Source organism: Falco punctatus (assembly GCF_963210335.1).
Source record: "Falco punctatus genome assembly, chromosome: 3".
Taxonomy (NCBI): Eukaryota; Metazoa; Chordata; class Aves; order Falconiformes; family Falconidae; genus Falco; species Falco punctatus.
The window spans coordinates 28,310,823-28,327,739 of record NC_137582.1 but is presented as its reverse complement, the minus strand read 5'-3'; the positions used below and the strand labels follow the sequence as shown (position 1 = coordinate 28,327,739).

The following is a 16,917-nucleotide window of genomic DNA, read 5'->3' as shown; positions in this document are numbered from 1 at the left end:
GGACAGACTTAGATGGTCTCCACTAGCTGTGTAAGGTGAAAGTTTAAATAGGTAGTAGTATGAATTCACTGTTTAAAAATAGAATATGAAGCTTTTTTTGAGGTACAATTTTTCTTCTGTGAACACCAGAGAGATTCCTAAGTTGAGTGTGATTGACAAAACTGGCCTTCAGTAGAAAGCCAAGAGAGAGGAACTGTAATGTCAGAACATACCTCCTGGGTTGAAAACAAAGCAGTTTGTTACACCTACTAAAAGGTTTACAAGTTAATTTTATGTCAGCGCAACTACTGTCAGCAGTCAAATTGCTTTCAACAGCAACCACGGGTAGATGTGGGAATGCTGCTGGAGGTTACCTTGCAGCCGCTATAGTTACTGATCTACTCTGACACAGTGGGACTCCCGGGCTTGCTCTTTCAGAAGAGCATTGGTACCAGAGTTACACAAACAGGAGTGGCCTGTCAACAGCCTGAAGGAGCATGCATCAGTGTATGAATTTTGCTGGTGATGTTTCGCCTATTTCACATGCAAATTATCTGCTGTGAGTAATCCATACCTCACCTTACTCTTTATGCTTCTTTTGTGCTTAAAGGCTGTTGCACTGGTGGATTGATTTTGCATCCAAATTGTAAGCCAAGGCAAAAGCAACCCCAGATACCCAGAATTTATTGTAACAAGGCATACTGATTATAGGTGGAATCAAGTGTATTATCTTTCCCTAGTCGTTAAAGAGCTCTGGACTTCTCTGCTTGCCTCATGATGTCTTTTGCCTAGTATGTGTTAATGTACTACTTTTTGTGGCAATGGTTTACCAGAATTGAAGGATCTCCTTCCTTGCCATCTAAGAACATTAAGCTGTTTAAGGAAGAGATTTGCTCTATCAGGACAGTTCATAACGCTTTTGGTTTTGTCTCACAGAAATTGTCTTAATACCACGGAAGCTCAGAGTAATTTAAGTGGGGGAGAGAACCGCGTGCAAGTCCTGAAGACGGTGCCGGTTAACCTTTCCTTGAACCAAGACCCTTTGGAGTCGTCCAAAAGGGAGTACAACACAAATGTGTCTGGGAGCTCAACGCCCATCACGGGGACTGGAGTGACTGTGGTTAAAGCAGAGGAGTTCACCCCTGTTTTTATGACCCCGCAAGCACACTATGCAAGAGGAGAAAATGAGGAGCACCGAGGGGTTATCTTTGAGCCATACGAAGTGTCCAACATTGCTCCCCACACAAATTATCTCAAAGATGACCAGCGCAGTACTCCTGACAGTACATACAGCGACACCTTCAAAGACGGAGGAACAGAAGTAAGTTTTTCACCTTAAATTTGCATCTAAGAACTCAATAAAAAGCTGTAAACAAACTAAGGAGATCTGAGCTGTCCACAAGAGCCATCAGGATGGTGGTGCTTGTTTCGACAAATTCATCTCTGCTCCTTGCTGTGTTCCTCTCAGTCTGTGCTCTGATTATGAGCGAGCATCATGAGCAGTTTCAGAACACAGTTTTAAAGTTGTTTATTGGAAACTCTGAAAGTAAGAGATACAGATCTTTTGTCTTCTGGGATATTGTGTCAAGTAGAGGATAGTTGCCATTCTGAAAGAGGATTTGTTTTCTGTTAACAAGATCTGCCTTCAGACCTATTCATAACAGTAAGAAACAGCAGCCACTTTGTAACTGGGAAATTCTCAATGTTCTTCCTAAAGTGCAAATGAGCAGTGTCAGCCTCTGCTGCTAGAGGAACCCAAGTAATTTATTCAGAAGCTGTCTGTTACACTAAGATCTACTTTGTAACATGGGCAAGTGAGAAAAAGTAGCAGAATGAAGTGACTAGAGAGGAATGGAAAAGTTAACAGGCAAGGAAAGACCGAGGTGCGTGTATATGTAGGGGATGAGAAGAGAGACAAGGAGCTGCTACCTTGTAGCTATTTTACAGTTACACTGAGGCAAAGTAATTATACAGTCAGCTTTAATATGGTGAGTATCCTCTGGCTGTTTTTGCCTGCTGCAGAATAATGCAAACAAGCCAGAAAAGTAGAAAGGTAAAAATTATTTAAAGCCGACAGTACCTCTGCCAATAATTAGAGATACTAGGTGGTAAAACCTTTCTTTGGATTTTTCTCCTCCAACTCTATGAAATTGTAAATTAACAAAAGTACGAGGCAAGCTACATTAAGGCTGAGGACTCAATATAAGAAATGTGCTGTGTGTTTGTGTATTATAGAAAAGTAAATTGTCTCCACACAAGCATCAAAGGTCAGGATGTCTGGAGGTGAAATTCATTTTTAGATATAGAACACATTTTGGTCAACTAAATGAATAATTAATGAAGAAATCTAGCTTGCCATTGAAAAATCAGCAAGATCAAATCTTGGATTAGAAGCACTGCTCTGCATTATCAAATCACATCATTTCAGCTATTTTTCATTGTTACTGGTAAATGGCTCTTTATGTGAGTGGCTTTCCCTGGGGTACTGTAGTGGTGTGATTCCATTACGACGGCTTGTTCTGGGACGTGCTGTTGAGAGCTACCCGAACAGCCAGGCTGTGCCGTGCAAAGTGCTGAGGGATGTGCAAAGTTGTTTGACTTGAAGGTAAAGAGGGAATTTACATCTGTGTGTTGGCCTTGCATCCCAGACTCCATGTTATGGTAATTCTTGTCACAATGGTAATGTCTTTGCACCCCAGACTCCATGTTGTGGTAATTTCATTACAATGGTCATATTTTGTTACGTGTTTTTTAAAATGATTGGTTAATAACAGGGTATGATACTTGTCATCTAGGCTTTCTCTGCAGTCTGTGGAGAAAGAGGCAGTTCAAATCCAGTTGCCAAAAGTGGGTGGAATGGTTTGTCAGGTGTGCTTGTTCCTCTGCGTTTTCACCTCCCCTATTAAAAGTACAGGGAGACTGAACAACTAACTTTAACTGGGTCCCCATCTGTAGCTTTTGGGTGGGGTGTGTGCCACTGTTAATGGACTTCCAGCCCCAAATGCTCACATGCATGTGGCATGGGAGCAGGAAGAGCTATCCCTTCCTGCAACAGCCTCGCTCAACACTTAGCCTGCCTAGTTTTTTTTTCCTCGGCTACCTGAATCCCAGACTGTGCATCACCCCTGTCGTGCTCTGACTGCTTCTGCAGCCATGTGCTGTTTGTGTAGGGATAGCTGTATGAAGCAGATGTGGGGAGAGCATAAGGTAAAATGTCAGAACATACCAAAAGAGAAACTTGTGCGAAATTAGTGTTTAAAGTAGGAACACAGTTGTTCTTAGTGGTTTTCCTATGCACTTGGAGCAAATGGCTGGGTTTGGCTTCAGTAGATTTACTCTGATAGCTGCTTAATTTTTAAACAGATCATGAATACATTTTTAGAAATCGTTTCTAAATGTTTATTGAGTTACTTGGTTCTGTTATACTGAAGGTGTGCTGAGTTTTTATAGACCCCTTTGACAGTGGACACTTTGATCAATCACTTGCTACATTCTTTGGATACAACTTTAACAATTACATAAATATACCTTTCTCATCTCTTTCATATTCTTATTTATTAGTCCTTTACAGTACAGACAGAATTTTTGAGGCTAGGTAAGCAAATTGAATGTTTTTTACAATGTCAGCCTCTAGCATGCATGTTGATGTGGGACCATCTTTATTGTAATACCCCTCGGATGTTAGATTTTTAGACTGTTTAGCTTATCTGTTCTGTTGCTCATGGGTCCTTGGCTTTTGATCTTCAGGAAATATTCCTAACTGGTACATAATACCTTTGCACTTAACTAGTATCTGACTGGATATTTGTTGTGGCACAGTTGTGCATAAGGTAGAATTAAAAACTGTTTCAAAATTGCTCAGCTTGACACTTCTGGAAACAAAACAGCTTTTAATTGCTAATTGATGATCACAAAAGAAATTCTGGAGATTAAATGTAATGATCCATCAGTGAATCAGAGAGGTATCAGCAAAAAGTATGTTTCAGGCAGAAGGCAAGCCAAGAAGCAGCAGCAAAGCTTACACAGTAGAGTACAAATAGGCTCATTTGCTCAGGAAGACAGCACAAATCCTTGCTTAGCCTGTGCAAAATATTTCATTTTTTCAGAATCTCACCTCTTGATGTATTTTTTTTTTTATAGATATGTTTTAATTTTTTAAAGAGTGACTGTAGTTCTTTCATACGGTAAAGTGTGCATTTTGCTCAAACAGAATCTTATATTGAAGGTATACTACTTAGCCTGTGTCACAACTCCTATTCAAAATAGGCAGTATACCAATCTAAATTTTTGTCAGCATTTCATTGTAGGCCTTAAGGACAGCTGACCATACACATATTTTTAAATAAAGTAAAACAAAACAAGAAGTGAATTCTCTAGGAAAACTATGATTTCATTTGAAAATCGACTTTGAGATGGAGTACATTTTTACAGGCTTGTTTTAGACTCTACTAATGTGTAGGCAAGGAGTTCAGTAAGGCAGAAGATGTTTTTCAGCTGCATTCCTGTAGCAGTTAAGTTATGAAAACCTCAAAAAACTTGACATAAATGAATGATTCCTATCGGTTCTTGTATAAAAACCATGTAGGGTCCACTCCAGTTTTTAGGGATTTTGAGTTTTAAATGGATGGCTTCTTCTGATGGGTCCTTAAATAAACATAATTCTACTTTTCTTGGTATTTACATTTTGATTGTATCAAACTATATTTAATTGTTGTTTTTATTTTTCAGAAGTATCGCAGTGTGTCAGTGGGGGCTGAAGAATATATTTATGAACAAACAAGGTATGGCGTAAGCTTTGAAATGTGTTGACTGGCATCACGTAGGAATGTATCAAGGAGAGGCTGCCTGTGTCCACTTCCCACCCTCCCTTTCATCACCTGGGGGCACCTGCAGGGTTCCTTGATACTTCCCAGCATCACTCTCCCCTGCTTCTGCACGTTAGCTTTCATATCTGATCAGCTTATGTCGTCATCTATTATCTTACCTCAGCATGGTTTTAAGTTAGTAATTCCTCTGAAGCCTGGAGATATGCAAGATTGAAACTGTTAAGAGAGGGCCCCCAGGTAACAGGGCATAGCTTTGACAGCCAGGTCATGGAAGATTTTCCCCACCTTTCAGGGTGGCAGGATGCACAGGTCATATGTCCAGGATGCTTGAACTGGCTCCACCAACCTTATGGATTTCTCACCTTTATTTTCCCTACTGTTTTTTCCTAGTTACTCCTAGTAGGTTTTATGGGAAACCCTCTGTCTTTTTACACTGCTTGTTGTTGTATTTCATGTTTACCTATAAAATAATGTAAATGACATATCTATTACAAGTCATGTAAAAAACCCCTAAGAATTCCAAAAAGTGTTACTTTAAAAAAAAAAAGTTTCAAAAAGTGAAGTTAGAAAGGAATAGTGTCCTCCCTAAGCACAGAAAAATGTGTGCATAGAACAGGCAAACACCGCAGAGTCCCTTTAACTAATAAAGACTGTGATCAGTAAAGCTTACAAGCTGATGCTTCATTTCATGCTTGTGAATAGTTCTGTTTATATCTGAGAGATTACCCTCACTTTAGAAGCAGGAACATGCCTACATATTTTTCCTGGAGTAGGCATATGACTGCTTCGATAGTGGAGGTTTCTTACAGCTTGATCTTTTTTTCTGAGGAATATTAAAACAATCATTAACTCTAGTCAGCTCAAAACTGAGTCATTACATAGACAGTACATACGAAACAGATACTTAGCAAAGACTGCTCACTTACTACACTGGATATATATATAGATATATATATATGTATTTTAAAAATTGAATCTTGAAACACTGGTATTGTTAACAATTCTCAGATGTTAAGTCCTTCATGCTATGGCCCAGGTCCACATTAGAATGAAACCTCCAAATACACATTAAGAAAAACAAAATGTTTTTTTCCTGGGAGTTACTTGGAAATTATAGGTACTCGGAAATGAAAACATCAGATTGAAAAAAAAAAAAAAAAAAAAAAAAGTGGTGAATATGAAAGTAATTTTGGAAGCCTGGTGGAAGATCCTTTAATGACTACATGGGGCTTTAGTTAAGACTCATGGTGAGATTCAGAATAGTAGTATAATCATCTGACTGACTGCATTAAGTTTTAAGGGTAGTAGTAATCTTCCTGCTACAGGGCACACTTTGATTGCCAGCTGGGAACAAGAAGAAAATTCCCAAGTGGTACCACAGAGAGACTGCAAAATTGGCCGGGTGCAGTGTGTCTGGGATTTACATTTTTGACATCTTTCTGAAACATGCGGAATGCCAGGAAACAGAAGACCAGACCGTGGCAGACTGTAGGCAGCTCTGTTAAGACACTGTGTGTCTGACTGGTTCATCCTAAGCCCTTCTCAGCACACATCCTTGTTAAGCTTTCTGTCTGGTGGGAAATGTTGAGGTGCATCTCCCAGGGCACTCAGCATGCTTTGGCATGCATCATGCAGCAGTCTTGCAGCATGCAGCCTGCAGTCCCTTCGTGTGACACTAAATCAGAGAATGTGCCCCCACCAGTAATGGGAGGTCAATCCATAGGGCAAGCATATGCAGCAGGATGGATGCTGGGTCAGCAGCACCACTAATTCTACTCTTTTGGTCCGCTTAGATGGGGACATCCCACTTGCCAGTGTTGACAGAGCCTCTGTTCCCCTTGCACCCAGGACAGAGGGGCTGTGGCAGTGCACACTACAGTGGGTGGCCGTGGAGGGGACCACAGTCCCCTTGGCGCTGCCTTCCCACTGTGTGCAAGAGCCTTTGTGTTGGCAGCAACTGCACTGTTGGGAAATGCTGGTACTGCCATTGGTGGGTTGGACAGGTGTAGGTTAGTGATTGCTTTTTACTTACTTTTGCTTTGATTTGTAACTTTTAAACAACTAGAAAAATGACTGGATTTCCATTTATAAGCTAGGAAACCCTGAGAAATTGTCTTCATTTGCTTGAATGATTGATACTAAACTGAATAATTGATGCCAAACTGTCTGAAATGTCTTCCTTTGGGTGGAAAGACAGTGGATTGGGTTATTTTTTTCTTCTGCCTTCTCTTCAAGTGGGGATTTAAATGTTATTAATATTCATGCATTTTAATGATTTTTTCCCCTTTTTCATTGAATAGTTAAAAAAGCTTTTGTCTTACCCTTATTTCCATATTGCTTTGGCAGTGTTATGATGATTAAGTAGTTGTTTGAACTAGAAAGTTAAGGATACACTGCTGTTTTGGACCAACATATTCATCCTTTTGGTTCTACTCCAGCAGTGCTTTAAATACTTTGCTGAATTAGGACCTTTGTGAAAATGCTTCCCCCGTATCTCCAATTTGTGAGGACATCTTGCAAGTGACTCCTTGCATTAAGCTTCCTGTGGTTGACCAAATGCAGTTTGAAGAGAAGATTTATTCTGCAAGGTTAACATTATTTTTCATTTAAGAGAATGTGAGGAGCTGCAGGCATTGTTTTTATTGGATTATTGTTCAAGCCCATTATTGGAGGATGTGACTGCAAGAGGCTCTGTGAGAATTGTGTTCAGCTAACAGTTCACTAGTCAATGGAGCTTTAACTTTTCATTGTTTGAGAACTGCTTTAAAGGTGGAAAGTTCTCCTATGAAGGAGGGTCTTTTCTAAAATCTGACTTCCAACACAAGAGCAAACTCTTTTTCTCTAATTTTTGTCTTTTTCTAAAGGGAGGTTACTTGATTGCAGATACAACTAAATGTAGGTATTTTGTTCTGTCTGATTAAGTGTGAAAAGAAAGCTTGTAAAAACCTTAATTGCATGTTGCCTTTGAACAAATGAACCTACTGTCCCTTCTGGTTGTATTCCTTCTCTGCACTGTGCTGAAAGTAGCAGTTGGACTTTCCATTCTCTTTGTCCATCTTTTGCAACAAGTTTTACTCTGTTTTTTTTGGTTGTTTTTTTTTTTTTTTTTTTTTGTTTAATGTCTGCTTCTGTGACACTTTTAAGTTTAAATGTCTGTGGAGGTAGCTGATTTCCTGCAAATCACACTGAATTCCCTCCTGGTATTTGACACTCTCACTGTGGGGTATGTAGTCTTGTACTTCATGATGATTCTTTTTAGAGAAAGTAAAGATGTAGTCTTTGATCCAAGAGGCTTAAAGTCCAGATAGTTTTACGCTTGATTGCCAGATCTGATGAACTTGAAAAAAGAAAATTGCATTTTAAAATACCTGTGTGACCTTTCCTTGGAATTTTATTATTAACTTCTTATGCCTTGCTCATACAATGCATGAAATACATAATGAATGGGGACAAAGAGAAATGGAGAAAGTGATATGGATTTTATTGGTGTTTCTCTTCCTGTCTCTTCAGCAGCACTTTTCAGTATACGCTAGAAGCTACCAAATCTCTGCGTCAAAAGCAAGGGGAGGGGCCCATGACCTACTTGAACAAAGGACAGTTCTATGCCATCACCCTGAGCGAGACGGGTGACAACAAATGTTTCCGGCATCCCATCAGCAAAGTCCGGGTATAGTCTGTTTTCTTTCCTAGGTGGGAACGGAGCCCTGCAGATAAATGTAGTTGTGGTTGGCTGGCTTTTAATTACTTTTTTTCTTGTGGGAGAGGATAGAGCAAGCTTACTTTTGTGCACAGTGAAAAGGTGGGAGAGTAATATCATTGGTGGTCTCAAATATTTTGGGGTACAATTTTTTCAAAGTGTGATCTTGATCTTATGAGTTAATTATATACATATCTGCCTCAATTTATGGTTTGACAGAATGGTGATTGCACAGATACTGCACTTGACATTGGTGAACTTATCATTGCACAATTAATGAAAAAAATCAAAGAACTGCTACGTCTATTGTGTTAGTCCATCTTCACTCACTTGTGCACTTCAGCAGCTGCTTTCCAGTGCATTTTAGATAAAATGTGAAGAGTTGAAGCCATCCTTTGTGCCCTAAGATTTAAATCATGTACGTTGTATAAGTGGAGCTTTCACTTAATATCCACCCAGAAGTATGACAAAATGGATGATTTGCATCTTAGATTCTGCAGCTAGAGCTGGAGCTTGGGTACTCAGCAACATCTGCTTGGTGAACAGGCCTCCTGATTTCCCTGGTAGTGTTTTTGAGTAAGCAAATCCTAACCCAGTAACCTTGGAATGAACAATGAGCCTCAGAGTTGCTGCCCTGCAAATTTCACCCTGAAGCTGGAAGGGCTGCATATGTATGAGGCTGCAAAAGTGTTTCCATCCAAATAAATGAAGTACTATAAAAATGTTGTGAGTTTAGTCAAAGGAACCAATGAAGGCCAACATGAGCAGTGAAGCAGACAACAACCTATATGTTTCTGTCGTACACGAAGTTTAGAGAGATTCTTTCTAAAGAGAGGCAATGATTTGTAAACCTGAACAGCAGTTAATTTTTAGCCTGGTTTCCTTTCCTAAGGACGTGAGGCTGATGATGCTGTTTTGTTGTTGGCCGAACTTGATGTAAGACTTCTCTGCTGCTGAAAAGTCTCTCTCCCTGCCAGCTACGTGTTCCTTCTCTCTTTGTGGTGACAGCTTTAGCACTTACACAGCTGAAAGAGGAGGCAGGAGCTCACTGATCTGGCTGAAAACCAGTCCTCATAAGTTTCATTCACTGCCCAGCCCCATGAGTTTTGAAGCTTGGCAACAAAAGGGTGGAAATTGTAAAGGAGAGAGGAAACCATTTCTTTTGGAGGATGTACAGTTTACAGAAGATTGTGAAACCACACACAACTTTCACGATCGTGTTCTGTTTGTCAGGCCCCCAGCCAAGCGACTGTTGAATTTATTGCCAATTCCATCCCAACCTGACAATGGCACAAGAGGTTTTGAACGTATTAAACCTCTACAAGTTTCATATAAATGGTTGATAGAGAAAAAAGATTAATGCTGTCCTCGGTGGAAAAGCTACAGGCTGCACTGCCAGTTCTGATTGATGCATCAGCTGGCCAGCTGTCACATACCTGATGACCAGCCAATGTGCATAAGCATAACTCAGGACTCATCCACGACCTACACTGCCTTGTGCCCACGCAGTACCTAGACACGGAAGACGCAGCGATGATGTTTGCCTTTTATAGATGGAATGGAGAAGGTCACAGAGCATGTGAAAGGTTGCGGTGATGACTGTGTGGAGGGACACAGACCGTGAATCAATCGTGAACCAGTTCCTCAGCTTATGGAACAGCTTGATGGTGTTTTTTATGAGTTTAGTGACTTGGGGTTAAAGGAAGAATGGGAACAAAAGAGGTTATTTAAAGGTGAATTTTTGGTCTCTGTGATTTCTTTTCACTTCAGTTTACCTAGTATGAGAATTCTTTCATGGTTTTGTGTTTTTTGTTTTGCTTGCCTACAGCAGAGCTTTTTTAAAGAGCCTTAATTACCCATGTGAAGTTTTGCATGAATTTTCAATCTGTTTCCTTTGAATCACACAGTTTAACAAAGGGAATTCAGAACCTGAACTGAAAAGCTCAGGAAAACTCAGTAAATAGTCACACTGGGTTTGTCACTAAATACATGTATGCAAGTGTGCTGCTCCCGAGAAGGGTATTTGTACTATGTATGCTAAAACTGAAAATGTCCTGCCTTTAGCCAGTGAGCCTAAGCTCCGTAACAGTACATCCCTTTAAAGCGTAATGTCATCTTCCAGAATGACACTCCAACACTTGGACTGGACTTGGATCAGAATTGGAATTGGGAATCCTCTGACTTTGAAATGACCACTTTTTACTTAAGGCAACTTAAGACTTCTTAAATCTAAGAATATGATTGCATTTTATTTGGACTATCAAGAACATAATCCGAGGCCTTGCATTATTTTAAAACTACATTTCTTCTGCCCTGAGTCTTTAATCTTTTACAGTCTGAGTACTGGGGAAGGGTAGTGACTGGATCATCATTAAAGGCATATGGGAGATTTTAATTTTTGTATTTCTGACTACTAATTATATTAACTAATGCAACTTCTGGTGTTGATTTTCTTAGAGCGTGGTCATGGTTGTTTTCAGTGAGGATAAAAACAGAGACGAACAGCTGAAATACTGGAAATACTGGCATTCTCGGCAACACACAGCTAAACAGAGGGTCCTTGACATTGGTGAGTGTAAGAAGATCTCCAGATGTTTTGGGGAAGGTTGCAGAATGTGGAAAGCTCTGTACCTTGCACAGGGGTGTGGTTGTATGTATTGACAATGGCTGCAAGGCTTGTACCACAGCTTTTAGCAATGGCTCGTGCCCGCTAGGGCTTGGCTGTGGAAACTATGAAGCAGGATGGAGACCATGCAGAAGAAACGGTCCTCAGTAGTCACAAAGAAGAGCTGCTCCTTGCATGCGTGCTTAGTGGTTTTCCACCTTCTGCTGCTGGGAAGTCAAGGTCTGCACCTCCTCAGGAGTGGCAGAATGTTTGTTTCCTTTAGTTTTTCAAAGGCTGAGCACTCTTTGATCCAGTAACAATAGCAGCCCACGTAACAGTTATGTTAGCTAATCTGATGCGTAAGTGCAGCCTGAGTGTGAAGATGCCATAGTTATGGTGACAGCAAAGGAGTGCACAGAACTCCTACACCCCAGTTTGTGAGTCTTGGTGTCAGAGAGAAGTGAGGGAGAAGCGAACTCTGGTGTGCTGTCTTGAGAGACCTGTTCACCAGTCATCCCATCTAAGGTATTTACAAGCCCATTTCAGCGACAACTGCCCCATCCGCATGCTTGGGAGATTTTAGCAGAGGAAGAACACGTACCTGATGCCAAGGAGCCTGAAGTTGAAATCTGTGGGAGTGTCTAGACATCAAGCACTTCTCCCCTCCCACGTGCAGTTTACACATGCAGCCATCTGCAGCGGATTCCAGTCAAAGGAGTCGGCAAGACCAAAGCAGACAAAGTCTATCTTGTTTTGACCGCCTGAGGGAACCAAACCATTGAATGGCAGGAATGAGAGGGGGCAGAGGGGGAAAAAAAGCAGGGTTACCTGGAGAGAGCACTGTAAGTCTTCAGGGGTGATTGAACAGGGTGATCAGGCAATCAGTCCCCAAGCGGTCCTACTCATGCTGTGCCTTTCTACTTTCAAATGCTGCAGCCTCCGCTGTGGTTAGCATTATGTAAAGTCAAGTGTATTTGGTCAAAGCAGCTTGTCCTGAATCTCCCTTCTGCCTCTCTTACCATCATAGTTCTGGCTGAACTGTTTCCCCAACTTCTGGGTATTTTTTAAATTTTTTCCCCCCTTTGGAGTAGTTAAGGCAGTAAAACCTCCACCCCAGACCAAATGACTCCTATCATGACATGTTAAAAGAACAAGTATGCCACGTCACAGCTATTTCTGAAGGCTGCCTGTTTTTTTGTGCTAGTCGCTACAAGCTTGCAGTGCTAATGCTCATACCTTTGAAGGTATGTGCTGAGGAGCTTGTTCCGATGCAGTGCCAACACCCTCCAACATACCGCACTGGTGGGGTACTGGCACATTTCAGGGCCCGTACTTGGAACGAGTCAGCTTATGATGCATATTCTGTTATGATGCATATTCTGTAAAACAGTGCTGTGCAAAATGCAGTGCTGTGCATGTGCTGTCTGTTTATCTGTGTTAAAGTGAACGTCTTTTATGTTTCCATTAGTTTGAGATGAAATAGGTCTGTGCTGACTTCTGAGGCACTCTGGCATGTGTTCTTTATTTGGACTGCAAACATGAGTGAAGCACAGTGTAGTAAGACTTACTGATATAGCACTCCCTGTCAGATGTAAGAACTGTAAGGGCGCAGTTCACCTCTGTGTTCAGAAGGAAGACCTGGATGTTGCTTGGTAGTGTTTTCTTGAGAACAACTGAAACGCAGCCTTAGCTCTTACCAGGTGCAGTGTTTCTGAAGTATGTTTCATTTTCTTTGGGACTTACATTGTGGATATTGTGCTTATTAGGGCAGAATGGCTCCCAACCACATTTCCCATGAAGCTGCATTTAGCAAAATCTTCCAGTTTTATCATCAGATGACCTAACTGAGCAATGTCATCCAAATTTGAAGTTGGCCCTGCTTTGAGTGGGAGTAAGCGGGAGCTGAACGAGATAACCTTCAGGGGTCCCTTCCAAGCTAAATTATTGTGTGGTTCTATGAAAATTTTCCTGTACATTAAAAATTAAGATCTTTGAAGAGCTCCCATAGAGGAATACTGAGTTAATGTCCAGGCCCTGTGTAGTTAACAGAGAGAATCAGGTGTCTATGAGGGAGACTAGCAAATGCCAGGGTACGCCATGGAGAACCATTTAAACAGGCAGTGAAAGAAGCTTGTTGAGGACAGGGGTGTGTGTCAGGTTTGCCCCATCTTCAGAGGATGGTCTGGCAATCTGCTGGTAGCCCCACTTTTATTTTGGATTTCACTCCAACTATCAACAGTATATAAAGGGTTAATCACGTATTAGGCTCTTTTAAAACTATCTGTGAATAGCCATAAATCTGTGTAACATACTCCATAGATGTTTATAATACTTAATATTATTTTAACTTAATGTTTGTAGCGCATGTTTAACACCTGTGAATCCTTTTTAATTGTTTAGGAATGCTTTTATAATCTGGAGCGTGGCTTGGTCCTTAGCAGGCAAAGAATCAAATAAATTCAAGATGTTCCAGTTCTGGAGTCCAGCTATTCAGCCCTCAGACAGGGGTGACGACTCTGCTTGTGCTGCTCTCCCGGGTGGCACAGGTCTGTCTGTCTGCCTTCTGGCCTGCGATTATATTCTGGAGATAGAGGAAACAGAGTGAGTTCTTCCCTCACTGCAGACATGCAGGGGTCACAGCTTTAATTTGTTTTGTGTACTGGCTGGTGCACCTCCTGGGAGGAAGGATGGTTGAATGGATTAGATACTGTACTGGGTCTGAAGGTGCTTTGATATTAATAGGATAAGCATGTACTTACATGTAAGCAAGTCCTTAGTGCTTGAGGAATGAATCTGAGGAGTTGACACTTACTAAGCAAGAAGGAAAGGTGTTTTCCAGAATTTAGGCTATGTGCTGTTATGGATTTCTCTGAAGGAGAGAGGCACTTCCATAGTTTTTAGCAGGAGTGAGGGGGGAAAAAAAAAAGGCTGACTTTTCCACAGTGCTGTGACATTGGATCACTAGCTTTTTCTTTTAAAATAATGTCAAATAAAGAGTACAGTGTTAGATTGCAGAAAATACTGATTATTTAGAATCAGTACCATAGTTTGACAAACACTGGAACATGTTGAAACATGGACATAGAGTGGGTGTGGAAGCTTTAGATTGGGATTATTTGTGCTCCAGAGGTTTGGCCGTATGTTTTTGCAGGATATTTTGTATTATTTATGTGCACAACACAAAATCTACTACAATGGTAAGTAATGCATGCAAATTATTAGTGTTTAATGTTGAAATTTACCATTGTTTAATGTGCAGTTTACCTAAAAAAAGAGGAAATAATTCCTGTGGAGCCATTTTCTCGCATGGTGAAGAACCCCAATTTTCTATTTCTGGTAACACATAGAAGCAGAAGAGGAGAAATTGTAGTCACACTAACAACTTTCAGATATCCTTGGATGTAAATACTTTCTTAATCCTTCTTTAATTATCTGTAAATTGAGGGAGTAGGATGCACTTTTGCTTTTAAAACAGCATGTCATATAGTCACTCCATGAGATTTGTGTATGGCAATTAAGGAAGCGGAGGCATGTGTTGGGGGAAGGGAAGGGTTGATGGGATGGGAGCTTCTGACAGCCTTTTAGGAGAAGAAAACATGTGTCTTTACAAGACATCTTGTTCATGTCTTTCCAAAGTGCACCTACACAGCACACCCATATGCAGCAGTCAGTTGCACGAGGCACTTTCTGGTGAATCATAGATTTAAGGGGTGGGTGGATGTGTGCAGATGCATATTAAGCTACTTATGTGTCTTCTAATTTTTCTCATTTGCATTCCCACACTGAATTTAGATAGTGAAGCCAATGACTTCAGTTAGAGAGGAGATCTAAGTTCATGATGGGGATGAAAAACGTGCCTGCCTTCTCAAACAGTGTAACTTGCTGCATCACCGAATGTCTTGTGCTGTTCCTATGGTCAGAACAGTGAATTTTTACTGCATCCAAAATCATTCATGTATCCCAGGCACACAGTTTCAGTTGACCAGTGAAATGCCAGCATGCCTGTGTTTCAGATGAGAGAAAAGTATAATAATTGTATGTCTCAAATGTTACATAATTCTTTTTGTGCAGCAATGGTTTTGTTATGAATTATTTTAAAACTATTATTAACTAGGAATTACTTTTTAGAAATCAGCTGTTTATTTTCAGAAGGGCAAAGGAAATGAATATTGAAACCATTTGGTTGTCTCATTTGCAGAATATAAAAACATCCTCTTTCTATAACTGATTACAAATCTAAGAATCAGTGTGCTTCTGATTCTTAGTAAGCATTAGATTGAGATCACTGCATGACATAATTTCAGCCCTCTGGTGCTGAGTCCAATTACAGCCCTCAGAGGATTCTATGGAAATGTATATGTCTCCGAGAGAGTTGATGCATTTGCAGGAACAATCTGGAAGTTCCTTTAATCAAGAAGATATTACATCCTTACAAACCTGGTCTTTCTATCTGTCATCAAAATAAGAAAGTGTGTTAAATTGGCTGGCAAAGGGAGAGAAAAAGGGGGCTTGTTCTTCTTTGATTGTGAAGAAGTAGTTACCTGTTTTATGTGGTTTCCCACCCTTGTTTTTGGGGGAGGGTTGGGTCATCTTTGAAATTTGGACTTCCTCCCTCTTGCTTTGCATTCCTTCTGAAATGCTAGCTTATTGATAACAGTAACAGCCCTTTAGAAAGAAGTGAGAAGAGGGTGCAGATTTTGTAGTTGGACAATTTGAAAACACTTCATGTTTGTTTGTTTGCTATTTTAGTAGCATTCACACTTTGAAGAAAGGATCTTTGTGGTTTTAGTCCTTTGTTTTGTGTGGTGCATTTTTTTTTTTGTTGGTTGGTTGAGGTTTGGTTTTTTTTTTTTTTTTTTTTTGTGGTGTGTTTTTTTTTTTTTTGTTTTGTTTTTTGTTTTTTAAGATAGAGATCCAGCATCCAGTGCAGTAATTTCTGGGAAAGCTGAAGCATCTGGGCAAGAAATATACACTACTGGTTATTTCCTCCAATGATAACTCTTAGCCTTTTAGAAAGCTTCTTCAGGATTTACCGTCATGTTGTTTGGTTATGTCAAGATTTGAACAGTCCCTTTAAATATTTCAATAGCTTTTAGTTAATTCTCCAGTTTTGGCCATTCCTTGGCCAAGCTAATGAATACACCCACTTATTCCTACTACGGTCACACCGATTCCTTCTTGAGAACAAGCAGTATTTTGCAAGAACACTAGCTAGTGATGCACTATGCATAAGACTCAAGCTGCAGTATATTACCTCTTTGCAATTAAGGTTATTAATTATTCAACATAAACAACACAAGAGGTAGTTTTGAGGCATTAGACAACTCAGCTGAAAAAGCAGATGTACTACTAATTGTAAAAGCAGAAGTTCAAACCTTTTTCATGAATCGTCTGTTTGTTTGTTATTTCTTACAGCTGATTACAAGGAGAGTTTTAATACCATTGGGAATATTGAAGAAATCGCATTCAATGCCGTGTCCTTTACTTGGGATGTCAATGAGGAGGCAAAGGTGAGGAAAAGCCACACGGATGGTATCCCTTTATAACCATCTATCCTTATTCACTATACGCTTCTCTCTGTTTTAACAAATAGTAAGAAGTATAGGTGGAGGTGAGTGAGCTCGGTCTCTGCAAAGCCAGGCAGAGGGTGGTCTTTCACTGACCCCAAGGATTCTGACTGTCCGTAAAAGGCAAGATGATATGTAACGGCTGTCGAGATGATAGTGCATTCACACCTGTATCACTGATAAATAGAGACATAGTTCTGAGGAAAGCCTGCAGGGCTCTCACAATGTAGTTTCTTACTTGTG

At 40.4% G+C, this 16,917-nt stretch overlaps 1 protein-coding gene across 4 annotated transcripts in view; it reads left to right on the top strand.

The window, feature by feature from the left end:
* Nucleotides 1-16,917, top strand: part of GRHL2 (grainyhead like transcription factor 2) — a 74,311-nt gene that overhangs the window by 17,546 nt on the left and 39,848 nt on the right. For 2 of the 4 annotated variants that reach the window (XM_080378051.1, XM_080378050.1), the window contains exons 4-8: nt 916-1,300; nt 4,708-4,760; nt 8,319-8,472; nt 10,960-11,071; nt 16,523-16,617. In XM_080378051.1, the coding sequence (XP_080234177.1) occupies nt 916-1,300; nt 4,708-4,760; nt 8,319-8,472; nt 10,960-11,071; nt 16,523-16,617 (799 nt within the window). Of the gene's footprint in view, nt 1-915; nt 1,301-4,707; nt 4,761-8,315; nt 8,473-10,959; nt 11,072-16,522; nt 16,618-16,917 lie in introns of all 4 variants that reach the window. The other 2 variants (XM_080378049.1, XM_080378052.1) reach the window with 1 other exon arrangement.